Source organism: Peromyscus maniculatus, chromosome 3 (assembly GCF_049852395.1).
Source record: "Peromyscus maniculatus bairdii isolate BWxNUB_F1_BW_parent chromosome 3, HU_Pman_BW_mat_3.1, whole genome shotgun sequence".
Taxonomy (NCBI): Eukaryota; Metazoa; Chordata; class Mammalia; order Rodentia; family Cricetidae; genus Peromyscus; species Peromyscus maniculatus.
Genome location: NC_134854.1, coordinates 70,937,577 through 70,955,280, shown reverse-complemented (window position 1 = coordinate 70,955,280; position 17,704 = coordinate 70,937,577). Strand labels below are relative to the sequence as shown.

Sequence of the window (17,704 nt, the reverse complement as noted above, 5' to 3'; positions counted from 1 at the left end):
GTTTTCAGTTACTAATCTGGGATCAAAAGTTATTTGATAGGATTAAAGAAATCTAGCAATACTATCTAAAAAAGATCTACTCTCTATGCTACATAGAAATATACTTTGTAGAACTGGCAAAACTGCTCAGTGAATAAAGATTGTTTGTGGTGATATATTGTGTACCCTAATAAACTTACATGAGGATCAGAGGACAGAGCCAGCCACTAGATTAGACATAGGAGGACAGACAGTGGCAGCACACACCCTTAATCCTATCACTGGGGAGGCAGATTCGTCTGGATCTCTGTGAGTTCAAGGCCACACTGGAAACAGCCAGGCAGTGGTGGCACACACCTTTAATCCCAGTACTGGGAAGCACACAAGCCTTTAATCCCAGGAAGTGTCAGCAGAGCAGAGAAAGGTATATAAGGCATGAGGAAACAGGAACTAAAGCAGTTCAGCTGAGATCTTTTCGGGTCCTCAGAGGCTTTCAGTCTGAGGAAACAGGATCAGCTAAGGAGTTGGCGAGGTGAGGTTGGCTGTGGCTTGCTCTGCTTCTCTGATCTTTCAGCTTTCACCCCATTATCTGGTTCCGGGTTTTTGTTTTTTCATTAAAAGACCATCTAAGATTTGAACAACAATGCTTACTACCAATACTGACAACAAAGTTTAAATCCCCAGGAACAACATGATGAAGAGAACCGATTCCCCCAGGTTGTATAATAACCTTCATATATACATTGTAGCATGTACAGTCCCCAAATAAATAGTATGTTGTAAACATATATTATCTATAAAATCTTCTAGTGCCAATTTCTTATTTTAAAAACATAAGTAGAGGGGCTGGAGAGATAGCTCAGCAGTTAAGACTGCATACTGTTCTTCCAAATGACCTGAGTTCAGTTCTTAACATCCACACTAGTGGGATGACTCATAGCTGCCTGTTACTCCAGCTCCAAGGGATCTAACATCTTTTTCTCTACTTCTGATGTAACATGCACTCATGTGCACATATCCACAGAAACTTAGACATAATTAAAAATAAAATCTTGGGGAAAAAATGTAAGTAGAACTAGTTTGTCCAAAATTTTAAGAGGCAAACTTACCTTTTATTAAAGTATTTGTGATTTAGCTGAAATTCAAATGAACCAGATAATCTGTATTTTTATCTGGCACAACTAGTGTTAAACACTCCTCTATAGAAACTACTTTTCTTCTGAGACTTAAAGAAAAATATAAATTTTATGAAACCATGAAAATATGACTGGATTCATTCTCACATTCCTTCTGTCCACACTCTCATCCATTAAACATTCAACTGCAGTGGAACCTTTAGCAAAAAGGAAGAAGTCTGCAAAGGTAGCCATTAGAAAGCATGTGCTGGGTGATGACGCACGCCTTTAATCCTGGCACTCAGGAGGCAGAGGCAGGCAGATCTCTGCGAGTTCAAGGACAGCCAAAGCTATGCACACATATACATACACAAAAGCAGCAGCAGCAGAACAAAGGAAGAGGGGTGGGTTTCGGCTTTCAGTTTGAGGGGCTACAGGATACCATGACAAAAAGAACACTGGCTTGGAGTCAGAAGAGAATATAGTAAATGAGCTATGTCATAGCACTTCAGCCAAGGATGACTTTCTCCTACAATGGGGTCCTCCTGGAAATCTCTAATACATCAAGGAGTGAGGCAGCCTGTATCATCTAGGCTTGTGTAAACACATTCCACGAGGTCTGCACAGAAACAAACTGAATTACACATTTCTCACTGTGACTCCATCTTTAGGGAAAAGGTGCCGCTTGTTGCAATCTTCTTTCTACTAACCACGGAAACCTTGACAATTCTCTCCAATTCTCAATGTCAGCTCTCTCGTCTGTTACACACAGACACCAATGCTGTGATGTGTTGTTCTTCTCATTCCCTGTAGGAGAACTTCGTCTATCTGGTGATGCAATTCATAGAAAGGTGTGGAGACAACTGGTGTGATGTGTGCTTAGGAGTATTTATTCTGGGAGACACCCTTTATATTAGCACTGAATTGCTAGTGGGACTGTTGAGGAAGTACAGAAGATGCTGAAATACCCCACTTTTTGTTTGGATTTTTGTTGTTGCTGTTGATTGTTTTTAAGAGTATCCCAACATCAGGAGCTTGGTGTAGTAGTGTACACCTTTAATTCCAGCACTCGGGGAGGCAGAGGCAGGAAGACCTCTGTGAGTTTGAGGACAGTCTGGTCTACAGAGTGAGTTCCTGGACAGTCAGGACAGTACACTGAGAAACCCTGTCTCGAAAAACTAAAAAATAAATAAGAGGGGGTGTGTGCCTATTTTGAAAAACAACTGCAAGATGAAACCATAATTATTAATTAAAACTAAACAGCACAGCTAATTCATTTTTTGGTGATGGAATTTAATCTAGAGCCTCGTGCTTTCTAGATAAGGGCTGTATCATTGAACTACATTCCCAGTTCTCTTTGTACTTTTTGAAACAGGGTCTCAGTAAGTTGCCTAGGAGGATCTTAACTCCCTTAGTAGTCTAGCAACAAAAAACTTCTAGGTACTGAAGGGGGCAAATGTGCAATGTTGATAAACACATGACAGGAGAACTTCTTAAAGATTTGATTTTCAAATTAAGAACATATTCACAGGAATGTGAGAAAACCAGTGGCAGGCAGCTACAGGAGCATCACCAGATAGACAAGGTTCTCCTACAGGGAATGAGAAGAACAACACATCACAAGAGTTTACTGAAAGCCATCACTACACAATGATACTCCCAGGGCCCAGCCTGAGTTCATCCTTTGTTCTCTGGCACAGGGCAGTCAGCATGGTGTTTCTTAAGGAATCAATGGTGAAGGCTTGGAATGCTAGGTGTGAGCTGCCCTCTGCTATCACTTGTTAAAGATGGTGTATTTTGAGAGTCACAACTTTGTTACATGTCTGAAATACCACAAAATTGTTTCCTTAAGTATTCATTTCAATTAGCCCCCAAGCCAACCCTCAATAATAAGAACAGGCCTAGCTTTGAAAGAACAGGACACAGGTCTACCCCTCTGGGACTCCTGGTGAAAAATGCACATCAGGATTGCAGCCAGGACACTGTGCTGCATCCATTTACTTGGTTAAAAATTTGTGTTGTTGTTTTCTCTGTCTTTTTTCTTTGGTAATGGGGACAGAACCAAAGCTTGTTCATGCTAGACCAACAGTCTACTTACTAAGCCACATCTTCATAATGTTTCTGAAATTAGTATGCATTAATTCAAATAAAGCTGGGTTGTTGGGTTTTGTTTGTTTTTTTGAGACAGGGTTTCTCTGTGTAGCTTTGGAGCCTGTCCTGGAACTCTCTTTGTAGACCAGGCTGGCCTTGAACTCACGGAGATCTACCTGCCTCTGCATCTCTAGTGCTGGGATTACTGCACCACCATGCCCAGCAAAACTGTTTTTTTTTGGTTGTTTTTTTTTTTTTTTTGAGGGAGGGTTTCTCTGTGTAGTTTTGGTGCCTGTCCTGGATCTCGCTCTATAAACCAGGCTGGCCTCGAACTCACAGAGATCCGTCTGGCCCTGCCTCCAGAGTGCTGGGATTAAAGGTGTGTGCCACCACCGCCTTGCTAAAACTGAGTTTTATTTATGACATTTCATAATACACATAATACTTCAAGCACATTCATCTCCTCCTTAGTCTCCCCCACCCCAATTCCTTATCCCTACTCCTTTCACATCTTCTCAAGTGAGCATCCTAGTTGTGCAGGGGGGCGGGGCAAACAGCCTGACCACACAGCTGCCATGACAGGCTTAGAGGCCCAGACACAGCTTCTGGCAGGCATCACCTGGACCTAGGAAAAGCCATAAGCTGACCCCACTCAGTGGGGCCTGCATCTAAGAGGAAATACCTGACATTCCAAACATTCCCTATACCCTAGACAAATGTCAGCCAATCAGGGAGGGTCCTGAACCCTGGAAATCCCCTCACCCAACCTCTGCTATGATAAAAAGCCCACCCTACCTGGGCTCTGGGCTCTCTGCTCACTGCTGTGTCGGACAGAGAGTCCAAGCTCCGAGCTTGAAAATAAAGGCTCTTTGCTTTTACATACAGGATTCGGTCTCTGTGGTCATCTTTTGGGGGTCCCCATGATCTGGGCATAACACCAATAAGATCTGTTATAGTTATTATCAGGAGCACAGGTGAGTTTGATTACAGAATCCTGAGCACCTTCCCAGTGGCTGTATTACTGAAGAAAATTTCTGCTACTCTCTCATTAACTGCACATCTTAAATCTTATCTCAGGAGCTCCTCGAATTTCAATGACAGGCTACTGAAGGATCTAACACTGTAAAGTTAGCTGCTGTGAGTTCAAGAGTGCAGCAGCCATGTCATGCCAGAAGTCAGTATTCCACACCTATTCCCTTCCTCTAATTCTTGTATTCTTTCTGACCATTCTTCCATTATGTTCCATAGCCTTGGATATTGTAGTGATTTGAATAAAAATAGGCCCATAGGGAGTGGCACTATTAGGAGGTATAGCCTTATTGGAGGGAGTGTGTCACTATGGGCAGGCTTTGAGGCTTCAGATGCTCAAGCCAGGCCCAGTGTCAACCTCTTTTCCCACCGCATTCAGAACTGGACATAGAACTCTCAGTTACTTCTTCAGCACCATGTCACATGCTTACATGCTGCCACGCTTCCCACCATGATGATAATGGACTGATTAAACCTCTGAACTATAAGTCAGCCCCAAATTAAATGGTTTCCTTTATAAGAGACGCTGTGGTCATAGTATCTCTTCACAGCAATACAATCACTAAGACAGATATAGATGTCCCATTTATGGGTCATTTATTCTCAGTAATTTGGCCAGTTGTGAGTCTCTGCAGTAATCGCTCATCACTGCAAAGAGAAGCTTTTCTGACCAAAGCTGACAGCAGCACTATTCTATAGGCATATATTTAGAAGGTAACATGTTCAGTTAGCAAAGAACAACAGTAGCTTTTCCATTATGGCATAAGATTTCCTTAGACATGGGCTTTTGACTAGGTCTACAGTATGAGGACTAGTCAGCAGAAAGGGAGCTAACAGCCAAGTTTCAGCTTTGTTTTTCTATGTCCTATGAGCAAGCCAGCCTTCTCTCCCGGTACTGGGATGTACCAGGCTTACCACCACACCCAGTGTAGTTTTTTCTTTCAAGTGGAAAATACAAACTGACAATCAAGAGAGAATCATCTACCACAGCACTCTCTGCTTTTTGTGGCAATGCATACAGATGTGTGCCTACCTCCCAGATACACTGCCTTTGATAAGGCCCATTAAATGTGGTAGCCAGATACAAAGACATATCAAGCAGAATTACTGCCTCTTCACAGGGTCAAAGTGATTATAACCATAAATTACACTTCAAAAAGAAGTTTACATAAAGCTGATAAATGCATGATCTGTTTTAACAATGTTGAAGCAGAACTTGGGAACCAACCTCAATTCCTACAGTGACAAGTAAAGATGACTCTAAGCACTTAAATTCTATGTTCTGTGACCAGCCAACAGAGCCTCTCACTCAAATTAATTCAAGAGGATCATCTCTGACTGAAGAATGAAAATGGCTGCACTGAAGGACAAAGTCAGGTCTCGGTGCTTGCAACTCTGTCAGTCAACAGAGAGCCAAAAATCAATGGCAAATGCTTTCACCTCCTTTGGTTGGTTTTATTACGAATATTTCTACTCTAATTTGATATAGTAATATACATAAATGGTGCTGACATTTTATTTTGGTACTTTCAGGAGAACATGGCTGGCTCTGTAAAGGGACAACATTTAACATCTCCCACACAGAATCAATACCATGACAACTCCCTATTTAATTCCATTTAAGGCCAAAGGTCATTGTTAAAACACAATTTCAAACCTAAACCAATCCCATATCAAAAAGAAAAGCAAACTATTAAGATTTTGTATGTAGCTCAATGGTAGAATGCTTACCTAGCATGTACAAAGCCCTGGGTTCAATCTCTCTTTCACTTACACATACATCAAGAAAGCAAAATCATCTACCACAGCACTCTCTGCTCTCTTTGCGGCAATGCATACAGATGTGCCTACCTCCCTGACACACTGCCTTTGATAAGGCCCATTAAATGTGGTAGCCAGATACAAAGACATATCAAGCACGATTTTGTTTCTCTTCACTGGGTCAGGTTCAAGTACACAGAGTGAACAATGACCTAAATTTGAGAGGAGTGTGTTTGAGACAGGGTCTTGCTTAATTCACCTTGGACTCAATATAACCCAGGCTGGCCCCTGCTTGTAATCATTCTGCCTCAGCAACTTGAGATCTGGGATTACTAGCATGCATCACTACACTTGGCTCCACAAAATTTTTATTTAATGTTTAAGCAGAACAAAATAGGGTCAGAGTGAAAAATATCTCATGGAGCATTATTAAATTCAGATATTCCTAAGCCCCAAAGATAAGACTATCATATGAAATTATAAAACACCCAGTAGAAACTGTGAAACAGTGAAGTTATCTTCCAGTGTACACAAAACCCGGTGTCCCACAGAAGGGTTACTAGCAAAGATCCCAGAGCTTAATTAATTACATAGACAAGAAAACATACATGCTACCATATGGCCTAAATCCATGAACGCTCATACAAGCATTCCAAGTTTGAAGTAGGTGAGGTAGCTTATTTATAACCTAGAAAAGGTACAAAATACCCCACCTTCAAGGAAGGGCACAGCAGGCAACTTTTAAAGTTTACTTACAAATGCACAGAGAGGTGATTAAAATAAATTGTGCAAACATGTATTACATCAATCTGCACAAATTATTAATTCAATGATGCATTAGCCCTGTATTCACGCAATCAAAACATTATCAGTTACTTTCACTGCTGCTAATGCTTATGCTTCTAAGTGAAATGTGTTGTAAAATCAGGCAGAATGGGCTACAGAGAGACTCTCATGGACTTGTAGGATGAATAAGCAGTCCTTAATTAGCCCATCAGGTTAAGTGCAAGCATTAATGGGTCTTTCCTAAAGTCTAGCTTGACATCTTTCTCCAAACATGGCCAAGAAGAAAGTTCCATTAGCAATATTAATACAAGCTTAGTTGATCATTTTCATTCAATTAACTTCTTTCAATTAAATAGATAGCTTGACAAAAGCAGTGATAAAAGACCTGAAGGGACAGCTGATGACTCTCATGGAACATTAGTGTGCGAGAGGTCGCTGGTACTAAAGGGCCTGTAAATCTAGCATTCAATTTGGAAGATGCATTTCTTCTGCTCTCACTCCTTTAACGAGCCATTTTAGCTGACTAGATGTGTTTGCAGCAGAAATTGCATGGGGGTCAGAGTCAAGCACCCTTTTCCTGCTCTTTTTTTCCCCACTCCAAGTCAGTAGTGGTCTCCTGCCAGCATGCCATCCATGGTACCCCAGAACTTCTTTTTCTCCATGATGAGAAATGAACACATTCTAGAGTAATTTATACATAGTATGCATCAAGAACTAAGACGAATTCTACCTTTATGATTCCATTTTACAAAAGATATTCAAAAAAAATTATTCAAAAATAATTTTTACTACCAAAAAGATCTTTTAGTGAAAAATAAAAGTGGAAATATTTAAAATTTCTTATTACTACTTCAGCCTGTCAAAGAAAGTCTTAAGACATTTTACACATGTATTAACTGTGAAAGCAAGGTTTTTACTTATCTTTTTTCCATTTTCCTCTTTAAAATTTTATTTAAATAACAATTTTTTCATTTATTTTTACATACCAACTGCAGTTTCCCCTCCCTCCTGTCTTCTCCCTCCCTCCTCCCCCTTTTTCATCTTGTGCTGTAGCACTTATGTGTAAGGTAGAAGACAATGTTTGGGAGTCAGCGCCCTCTTTTTACTGTGTGTGATTCAGGACTCAGCTCAGGTCTCAAGGCTTGGCACAAAGCCTTTACCTACTGAGCCACTTCACCAGCCCCAAAGCAAAGACCACCAGCCCAAAAGCAGTTATAAAATAAAGATACGGCTTTTCTTTAAAAGTTTTGTAAGTTAAAATTATGTCCAAAATCAACCTCCACGTTTCTACTCTTCTGAAAGGAACTAAGCAGAAACAAGTCTGTGCTGGACTCATTCTCCCACACGCCACATACCTTGAACAACTGAACCCATCGCTTCTGCTCCATTTGTATGCACTGTTGCATCTCAGAATTAGTAGTGACCCCAATACTCTGAAATGCAGTGACATATTCTTCCCGAACTTCTGGCTTTGTTTCCGGATATGCTAGCTTGATGATCCCCAAGCAGGCATCCCGAAGGCATCGAGACAGCAGGATTAGCTCCTCCAGAGTGAAAGGCATCATGGATGATTGTCTCTGACCTACAACTGAAACAACCCAATTTTCCACCAGGTTCTTTTTTTTTTAAATCAATATACACAGTAAGGGAGAAAAAAAAAAAAAAAAAAGCCTCTTTCAAACTGACAGGCACTGACACCAGCAGCAAACCCATTTTTCAAAACTCTCACCGGGGCTGGAGAGATGGCTCAGAGGTTAAGAGCACTGGCTGCTCTTCCAGAGGTCCTGAGTTCAATTCCCAGCAACCACATGGTGGCTCACAACCACCTGTAATGAGATCTGGTGCCCTCTTCTGGCATGCAGTCATACATGCTATATACATAATAAATAATAAATAAATCTTTACAAAACAGAAAAGCCCTCTCACCTTCTATGGGATCACCAAAAAATTCATTGTCATGTATGGAAATCAGTGAATGACTGAACAAGGAGCTGAAGAGATAGAAGAGTGGGATGATCCGACTAGAGTCTTCAAAAGACATGGGTGAACCCCTTGATATCACCTGAAGCAACGGCACCATAGATCTAAAGCAGGGGAAGCAGAAACAAAATGGTATTTCAAGGTAAGTTTTAGCTTAGGAATTAAGATAACAGATAAATATATTCAGTGAAAGAAAATAAATTTACATCAACAATCAAACTACTTAAAGGAAAGAAAGGTCCCTCCCTGAGACAACACAAGTTAGTAACCAGATGAACATGTTTGATGGGTCCCTGTTTCTGCCACCCACAGGACTAGGCAGCTACTGAGAGCAGACTAGTCCCAAGCCAAAGTCCTGGAGAGTTTTTGCTGAAGATTCGGTTCCTGCATGGAGAACTACCCTCTCTTCCCAAACTTCCATTTAACAAAGGCCAATGTCTGTGGCAGCACAGAACACTTTACCTCGTCCCCTGCTTTCAGGAAGGGTTATAACAGTTCTACATTGAAGCTGAATTAGAACCTTCAGGAATCACAGCTTCCAGGCCTCTCAGTACCTTGTTTCTCCTGTCCATGTTTATAAGTGGCTTCCTTGCCTGTCACAAGAATGGGTCTGTAGAAAACTCTGTGTCTCTACTACCTATCATAAGCTGTGATCTGTTCCTTTTTTTCTAATAGAAGTCTGTCATATGGAAACATGGCTAGTTCTTTCGAAACAAACAAACATCATGTGCCTTCTATAATGGAGACTTTCGAGTCACCTCATGGGATTACATTACACCTTCTTGCCTCTCTGGGGATCTTTTCCACAAAAGTTTTTTTTTGTTTGTTTTTCAAGACAGGGTTTCTCTGTGTGACACCCCTGATAGTACTGGAACTCATTTTGTAGACTAGGATGGCCTCAAACTCACTGATATTCACCTGCCTCTGGCTCCGGAGTGCTGGGATCAAAGCTGTGCCCCACCATGCCCAGCTCCTAAAAGTTACATTTTAAAGACAGGAGCAGGAGTGAAGACCAAGAAACTGACACCACACATGCATGATGGAAGAGTAGAAGTCTTCTAGTTCTTACAGGGGGTGGGGTTGGAGGTATGTTTCTTGGGGGGTGAGGGAGATGAAGATGGGACTCTGAATTTGCATGGTACTGCCTTCAGGGGATCTAGAATGAGAACAGGAACTCTATGCAGGTCACAATAATCTCGTTAACTCTAGTCACAGGGGATCTGATGCCCTCTTCCAGCCTCCTTGGGCATTGCACCCATGCAGACAGATACACTGTCCTACTTCACTACCAGTCAGGAAAGTTGGGGGCTGACTTAAACACGCACAATAGTGGTTTCTTCCCCTGCCCAGTCCCATGAGAACAGGTCTTAGCCTCCACTTTCCGAGAGAGTCCTTATTGTGCCACAAGGCCACCCACAAAAATTTCCTTGGCACACACAAAAGTAATTAATTCACTACCATTTATTTTGTTGATACTAGTAAAGATAATGGTTAGTACCCTTTAGCTCACTAGCCCATCAATGCAGAGCCACAAAAATCACATCAAACCAAGGAGCATATGCTTTTGAAGGGAACAAGGCCCAGCAAGTGTTAACAGTTGCTGAGTAGCCAGTGTATCCTACATTTAAGCAGTGCTGAGCCAGCACTGAAGAATCACTCCAATTGTGAATCCTGGTCCTTACATTACCATAAGCAACTGCAGGATCACTCAGGTAGATGACTAAGGCTGCTATCCAATATTAACTTATTTGTTTTCTCCTTAATTCCATGAGGTGAGCAAAAGAAGTTAATCACTCTCACCTGAATGATGGAAAATGGAACTTGGAAGTAAGAGTCACCAGTGCACCAGTGGACTCTCAGGCCAGGGACAAATGAAAAACAGGCCATTCTTACTGTTATAAACACAGACTCAATTATCCTTCTGAAATTAGGTCAATCTCAAGAGACATGGAAGCAAATATAAAAAGTCTATAATTTAATGTGACGGGTAGGACATCAAAAGCTGGTTGGATTACAGACTTCAGATGAATCCCTGCCATCTGTATCCACCCTCAGAATAAGGATTTGCACCTCTCTGTGGAGACTACTCCCTCCCTCCATTGAAGAGTTTTCAACTTTTCCTGCTGAATGGATGCTAAGGATGCCCTGGGGGGCCTCTGTGGACAGTGCAGTGACCACAAGAAAAGTAGTCATTGGTAGAGGTGCTATATGCTGGCTGTCGGTTGCTTTAGCTTCAGTAAGTCAGAAACTAAACTGTCTCATTTTGATGGGAAATACTGGAAAGAACACACTTGAATCAAAACAAGTCTTGAGACAAGTGGTGGTGCACACCTTTAATCCCAGCACTTGGGAGGCAGAGGCAGGTGGATCTCTGAGTTCAAGGCCAGCCTGGTCTACAAAGTGACTTCCAGGACAGCCAAGGCTACACAGAGAAACCCTGTCTCGAGAGAAAAAAAAAAAAAAAAAAAAAAAAAACACCCAAGCCTTGCAAAATATCTACCCACCCCACTCCTAGACTTGTGGGCCTGGGGTGAGGTACAGGCTGCATCTCAGTTGGGCCTGGAACCTCTTGGTTACCTGATGAGACAATGAGACAGGCTCCCAGGTCTCCCTGCTGACCTAGTCTTGCTGTGAGACTATTCTCCAACTAAATTCACTGTTACTTTCAGAAAAATTAGGTGTTTCATTTTTAATTTTATTCCCAAAAGTAGTATGATGAGATGTTAAGTAGGACTATATTAATACATTGTTTATGTTCCTGGAATTTAATAAAGTAAACAAGTAACAAGAAACTCCAAAATCTCAACTACCTTTAAAATTGCTTTTAAAAAACCCATATAGCTTTATCCACTGTAAAATAGTATTAGTAATTTAATATAATTAACATTATCATTTTTCTTTCACACATCATGACTCCATTTCCTCACCAAAAGACAAATGTCATAAACAAACAGGCAATTTATCAGGCAGACCATAGCATTTATCTATGTTGCTAAGCTGGGGTACTTACAGGTCAATGGTAATTTCCTGTCCTAATGATCTCCAATCTCCTCTTGCCTTAAGTAAACTGTTGTTCTTGAAAGTCAAGGTCACATGAGGGTATTAAAATGCATCCAAACCTTTTATATTCAATTTTCTAAGTATGAATCTAATCTAGGTGTCTTTCATCTGTTGATATGAGATAAATCACTCGGCCTTCATGACAGTCATCAATCACAGTGGGCTGAGAAAAACTCTCTATTCATGTAAGAATCATTAAGGCTCAATGAAAAACATCCAAGTAGTTCAGAGTGTAATACTACACATGAAAGGAAGTTTCCCTACCACTAAGAAGAGGTTTTCTGGATGTACTCCAGAAGCTGAGGCAGGACTGGTAAATTCCAAGCCAGGCTAGCTGCACAGTGAGACTTGGTTAGTTTTTTGCTTTATTAAAACAAAATAAAACAAAACAAAACAAAAAACCAAAAACAGGAGCAGAGCAGGAATTGAAGAGATGGTTCAGCAGTTAAGAGCACTGGCTGCTCTTCCAGAGAACTAGGGTTCGATTCCCAGCACCCACATGGCAGCTCACAACTACTAGTCCAGTCTCAGGGGATTCAATACCCTCTTCTGACCTCCACAGGCACCAACCATACATGTATTATATAGATATACATGCAGGTAAAACATCCCCACACATAAAATGAAATACAATTTTCAGAGAAAAACCCCAATGTCTGAGATCTTAAAAACAAATTTCCCTTCGGATAAAGCCACATTCTAATAAAGTTTACAAATAAGGTAACTGAAATAAGGTAATTGTAAAATTAGGCACTAATTTCTCTCTCTCTCTCTCTCTCTCTCTCTCTCTCTCTCTCTCTCTCTCTCTCTCTCTCTCTCTGTGTGTGTGTGTGTGTGTGTGTGTGTGTGTAACTGAGGCCATTCAGAATACAATTTTCTAACATGACAGAACAAGTGTAAGCAGTAATTTAAAATACTCTTACAACACTTTCTTTAAGCTGCCACTTTCCATGCCCTTAGGCTCAATCTGTAAACCTGTGTAGCACATACCCTGTAATCATCTGTGTTGTCATTGAAGAGATGAGAAACCAAAGGTGCCTCAAAAATCTGGCGTTAAAGGCTAAACTGTAGAGAAGCCTGCAGAGAAACAGAAAAAGAAAGAAATTATTCACTCAAATCATAACTTAAAAAAACAAAGCTATACAACTATGCAGTAGACAGTACACAAACTCACTCTGCTCTGCTCCCCGCCTCCCACCATCTTTCTCTCTCTCCAGGCCTGGTCTCCTTTTCCCCTCCCTCCCTTCCCCTCCTAATAAAGCTCTGAAAACTAAAGACAGTATACAATTTAGAACACTCATATTAATACTACAAAAGCTCATGTCTGACACAGGACCCTTGGTAAAGAAACTGAAAAAAAACATGTGCCCCAGCTGCAGGAAGGTCTGGCTCTCATCTACTGTTACTGCCCTGAGACTGAGTCCTAGAACCATCAGCCCCAAGGATTCATGGCTGCTTTCACTTAAGCTTAGGCTGCCCTCCCCACAATAAGGCTTACTAAAATACAATAATATTAATTTAAATTTGCTCAATGCAGTGGCATAGACTTTTATGCCAGCAGTTAGGAAACAGAAAAAGGAAGACCAAATGTCTAAGGCCAGCCAAGTGTTTAAGGCCAGTCTTGGCTACATAACATATGTTCAAGACCAGCCTGGGCTATATGAGGCCTTGTCTCAGAAACAAAAACAAAACAAAACAAAAAACCAAGAATTTAAACCTGAAAAAAAAAAAATCAACCCCCTGTATGTGAGATGAAACCAACAAAAACACAAGCTAATGATGATGGAAAAAACAGGAATGTGATTTACTAGACACACTTTAAAACAAAGTAGGAAAACACCAATTGGTTAAGTAAATGCAACTAAACAACAATTTTCACAATGGAATAGGGATACATTAGGAATGATCATGAGATAAAAATCTAAAAGCAGTTTCAGCACAAGGGAAGACTATCTTAAATATCCATTAATCACATATCCTTTTTATGACACCTCTGTTCCCGTCATTCACTGAGCCTAACACAAAGCAAGGGGCACGGAATCCAAATAACTAGCACACACATCAGCTTGTGGCAGAGCAAGCCCAGAGTTAATTCTCCCTGGAATGTCTCAGAACCAAACCACTGGCCCACACACTTTTCAGATGCCTCTTGTTTCTCCCATGGAAAGAGCAGTGAGGGCGAGTAAAAACACTAGGTAGTGAGTGAGTGCCACAACTTACAATATTGAAAGATGTTTTAATTGACTACATTTTGCAAGAAGAGTGTTAATTTAAAAGCCCATAGGAGGAAATAAATAATAAGGCTTGGATATACAAGGCATCTCAACATAAAAATCCCAAGTAGATGAGCTAATTTCCTGTATTTAATCCAGTATTTCATACATACTACTCGGTATTAGCACTTTCTGAGTACACAATCAGAACTATGAATACTATTTTTAAATTTTTATTTTATTTTTTTTAAATAAGGAATGGCCCTAAGAGGGGCTAGAGAGCTATTCAGCAATTAAGAACATTTGGCTGCGCCGGGCGGTGGTGGCGCACGCCTTTAATCCCAGCACTCGGGAGGCAGAGCCAGGCGGATCTCTGTGAGTTCGAGGCCAGCCTGGACTACCAAGTGAGTCCCAGGAAAGGCGCAAAGCTACACAGAGAAACCCTGTCTCGAACCCCCCCCCCCCCCAAAAAAAAAGAACATTTGGCTGTTTTTGCAGAGGACTGATGTTCAATTCCTAGCACCCACATAGCAGTTCACAATCACCTGTAAATCCAGTTCCAGGGAATCTAATACCTTCTTCTGTCCTCAGGCACAAGGCACATATGTGGCACATATACATTCAAAAAGGCACTCATACATAAAATAAATAAATGGAAAGAAAGGAAGAACGAAAGAAAGAAGGGGAGAGAGAGAAAAAAAATGAGATTTAAGAGAACAATCATTAAGAAAAAGGGAGGGCAGAATCAACTAACCTGGGCTTAAAGGGTTCTCAGAGTCTGAACTGACAACCAGAGAGTCTGCATGGGACTGACCTAGGGCCTCTGCATATATGTTACAGTTGTGTAGCTTGGTCTTCTTGTGGGACTCCTAACAACAGGAGCAGAGGCTGCCACTGTTGCCTGCTTTTAGGACCCTTTCCTCCTACTGGGTTGCCTTGGCCAGCCCTAATAGGAGAGGAGGTGCCTAGTCTCATTGCAATTTGATATACTGTGGCTGGTTGATATCCATGGGAGGCCTGCCCTTTTCTCAAGAGAAACAGAGGAGGAGGAGGAGTGGATTGGGGGGAGGGAGGCCTTGGAGGAGAGGAAGGAGGGGAAACAGCAATCAGGATGTAAAAACAAATAATACAAAAATAAAACAAGACAAAAACAAAGAAAAGAAAAAAAATAAAACTGGGGTCAGGTGTGGTAGCACAAGCATTTAATCCCACCATTTGGGAGGCAAAGGCAGGCAGTTCTCTATGAGTTCAAGGCTAACCTGGTTTACATAGCACGTTTTAGGTCAGCTTAGGCTAGTAAGAACCTAGCTACAGGCAGCTCACAACTGTCTGTAATTTCTTTTCCAGGGGATTCGACAACCTCACACAGACATATACGTAAGCAAACATCAATGTACACAAAATACAAATAAATTATTTGAAAAAAAAAAAAAAACAAAAAAACAACACCTGAAACCAGAGCTGGTTAGAAGGCTCAGTGGTTAAATGTGCTTGCTGTACAAGGCTGGTAACCAAGTCCAATGCCTGTAACTTATTATAAAGGTAGAAGGAGAAACAAAGTTTCTCCAAAGAACTGTCCTCTGGCATCCACACTCTACTGTGGCACATGTACTCTACTGTACACACTACACACACATACAATCAAAAAAAATTTCATTAAGAAAAACAAATAGTGAAACCAGGTAGGGTAATGTCACACACTTTTCTCTGTGTGTGTGTGTGTGTGTGTGTGTGTGTGTGTGTGTGTGTGTGTGTGTGTGTGTCACACACACTTTTTATCCCAGCAACCTGGGATGCAGAGGCAGGTGGATCTCTCAGTTTGAGGCCAGCCTGGTCTACAGAGAAAGTTTGTGGCCAACCCCAACTCAAAAAAAAAAAAAAAAAGAAGAAGAAGAAAGAGAGAGAAAGAGAGAAAGAGAGAAAGAGAGAGAGAGAGAGAGAGAGAGAGAGAGAGAGAGAGAGAGAGAGAGAGAGAAAGGAAGAAAGAAAGAGAAAAAAGTGAAACCAGGGAAAAGTGTTACATTTACACAGAAACATGAAATCATTTTCTGTTTGTTTTGATATAGGGTTTGACAATGTAGCCTAGCCTGGGATTAAGAACTCATGGTTGGCCGGGCCGTGGTGGCGAAGGCCTTTAATCCCAGCACTCAGGAACCAGAGACAGGCAGATCTCTGTGAGTTCCAGGCCAGCCTGGACTACAGAGGGAGTTCCAGGAAAGGTGCAAAACTACACAGAGAACCCTGTCTCGAAAAACCAAAAAATCTGCTGGGCTGGAGAGATGGCTCAGAGGTTAAGAGCACTGGCTGCTCTTCCAGAGTACCTGGGTTCAATTCCCAACACGCACACGGCAGCTCACAACTGTCTGTAATTTCTTTTCCAGGGGATTCGACCTCACACAGCCATATACGTAGGCAAACATCAATGTACACAAAATACAAATAAATTATTTGAAAAAAAACAAAAAAACAACAGAACTCATGATCTCCTACCTCAGCTGCCTAAGAATCAGGATCTCAAGCCTGTGCACCCACACAGAGCAATCATAAAATCTTGAACTGGCAAGGCTCTAGTAAGATTATTTTGCAGGCTGGAGAGACGACTCAGTGGTTAAAAGCACTGGCTGCTCTTCCAGAGGACCTGGGTTCAATTCCCAACCCCACATGGTGGCTCACAATCATCTGTAGCTGTAGTCTCATGGGATTCGATGTCCTCTTCTGGTATGCAGATGTATATGCAGACAAAACACCCATATAAATATAAAGTACATAAATAAATAAATAAATAAATATTTAAAAAAAGATTATTTTGTACAACTGCCCTTCACAATCTGCTTGTATCAGAAAGGGAACTCTTACCCATCTCAAAAGTATTATAAACATAAAAATGTCTGTCAAAGGTTCATGATGAAGTGGTATCAACATTGAAATTCCACATTGAAACACAACTGGATGAGACTCAAAATTATACTGGGAACCTTTAAAGAATCCTAGGGAAGCAAGGAAAAATACTAAAAACGTGTATGTTGCTAGGCATGGCAGTGCATTCTTTTAATCCCAAAACTTGAGAGGCAGAAGCAAGTGGGTCTCTGTAAATTTGAGGCCAGCCTGGTCTACACAGTTTTAGGCCAGCTAGGGCTACATAGTGAGAACCTGTCTCAAAACAAAATAAAAATTTGAAAAAACCCATGAGACCAATTAAGCCTTTAAGCACACGGGCTCCTGGCATGATTACCCATGAAAAGCTACTTCAGAAAGACTATACCAAGCAGAAAAAGACAATTTTAAAAAAGGGTTGGGTTTGGTGGCTCACGTCTATAATCTAACACCGGGGCAGAAGGCCTGTCATCAAGTTTGATACCAGTTTAGGCTTCACAATGAGCTCTAAGCCAGCCTGAGCTACAGTACTACCTTCAAAAAAAAAGGGGGGGGGGTCATTCTGTTGAAAATTAGAGCTATACATATACCTTGTATCTGAGATGTTTAAAAACACAAGAGTGTTATTCCTTAAATGGGTAACGAGATGGCTCAGTAGATAAAAGAACTTGCCAACCAAGCCTGACAAACTGAGTTTAAACCCTAGGACCCACATGGTGGAAGGAGAGATCTGATTCTCTGACAAAGGTTTTCTGTCTTCTGACTTCCACAAGCACTCCATGGTACACAAATGCCACTTCCCGCAAATAAATAAAT

At 41.2% G+C, this 17,704-nt stretch overlaps 1 protein-coding gene across 3 annotated transcripts in view; it reads right to left on the bottom strand.

Annotated features, from left to right (window-relative positions):
• Ube3c (ubiquitin protein ligase E3C) overlaps positions 1-17,704 on the bottom strand; it is a 112,058-nt gene that overhangs the window by 53,416 nt on the left and 40,938 nt on the right. For all 3 annotated transcript variants that reach the window (XM_006988920.4, XM_076566724.1, XM_076566725.1), the window contains exons 11-13: positions 12,792-12,878; positions 8,688-8,845; positions 8,117-8,349 (exon numbers count right to left, since the gene is read on the bottom strand). In XM_006988920.4, coding sequence (XP_006988982.2) covers positions 8,117-8,349; positions 8,688-8,845; positions 12,792-12,878 — 478 coding nt within the window. The remainder of the gene's footprint in view (positions 1-8,116; positions 8,350-8,687; positions 8,846-12,791; positions 12,879-17,704) is intronic.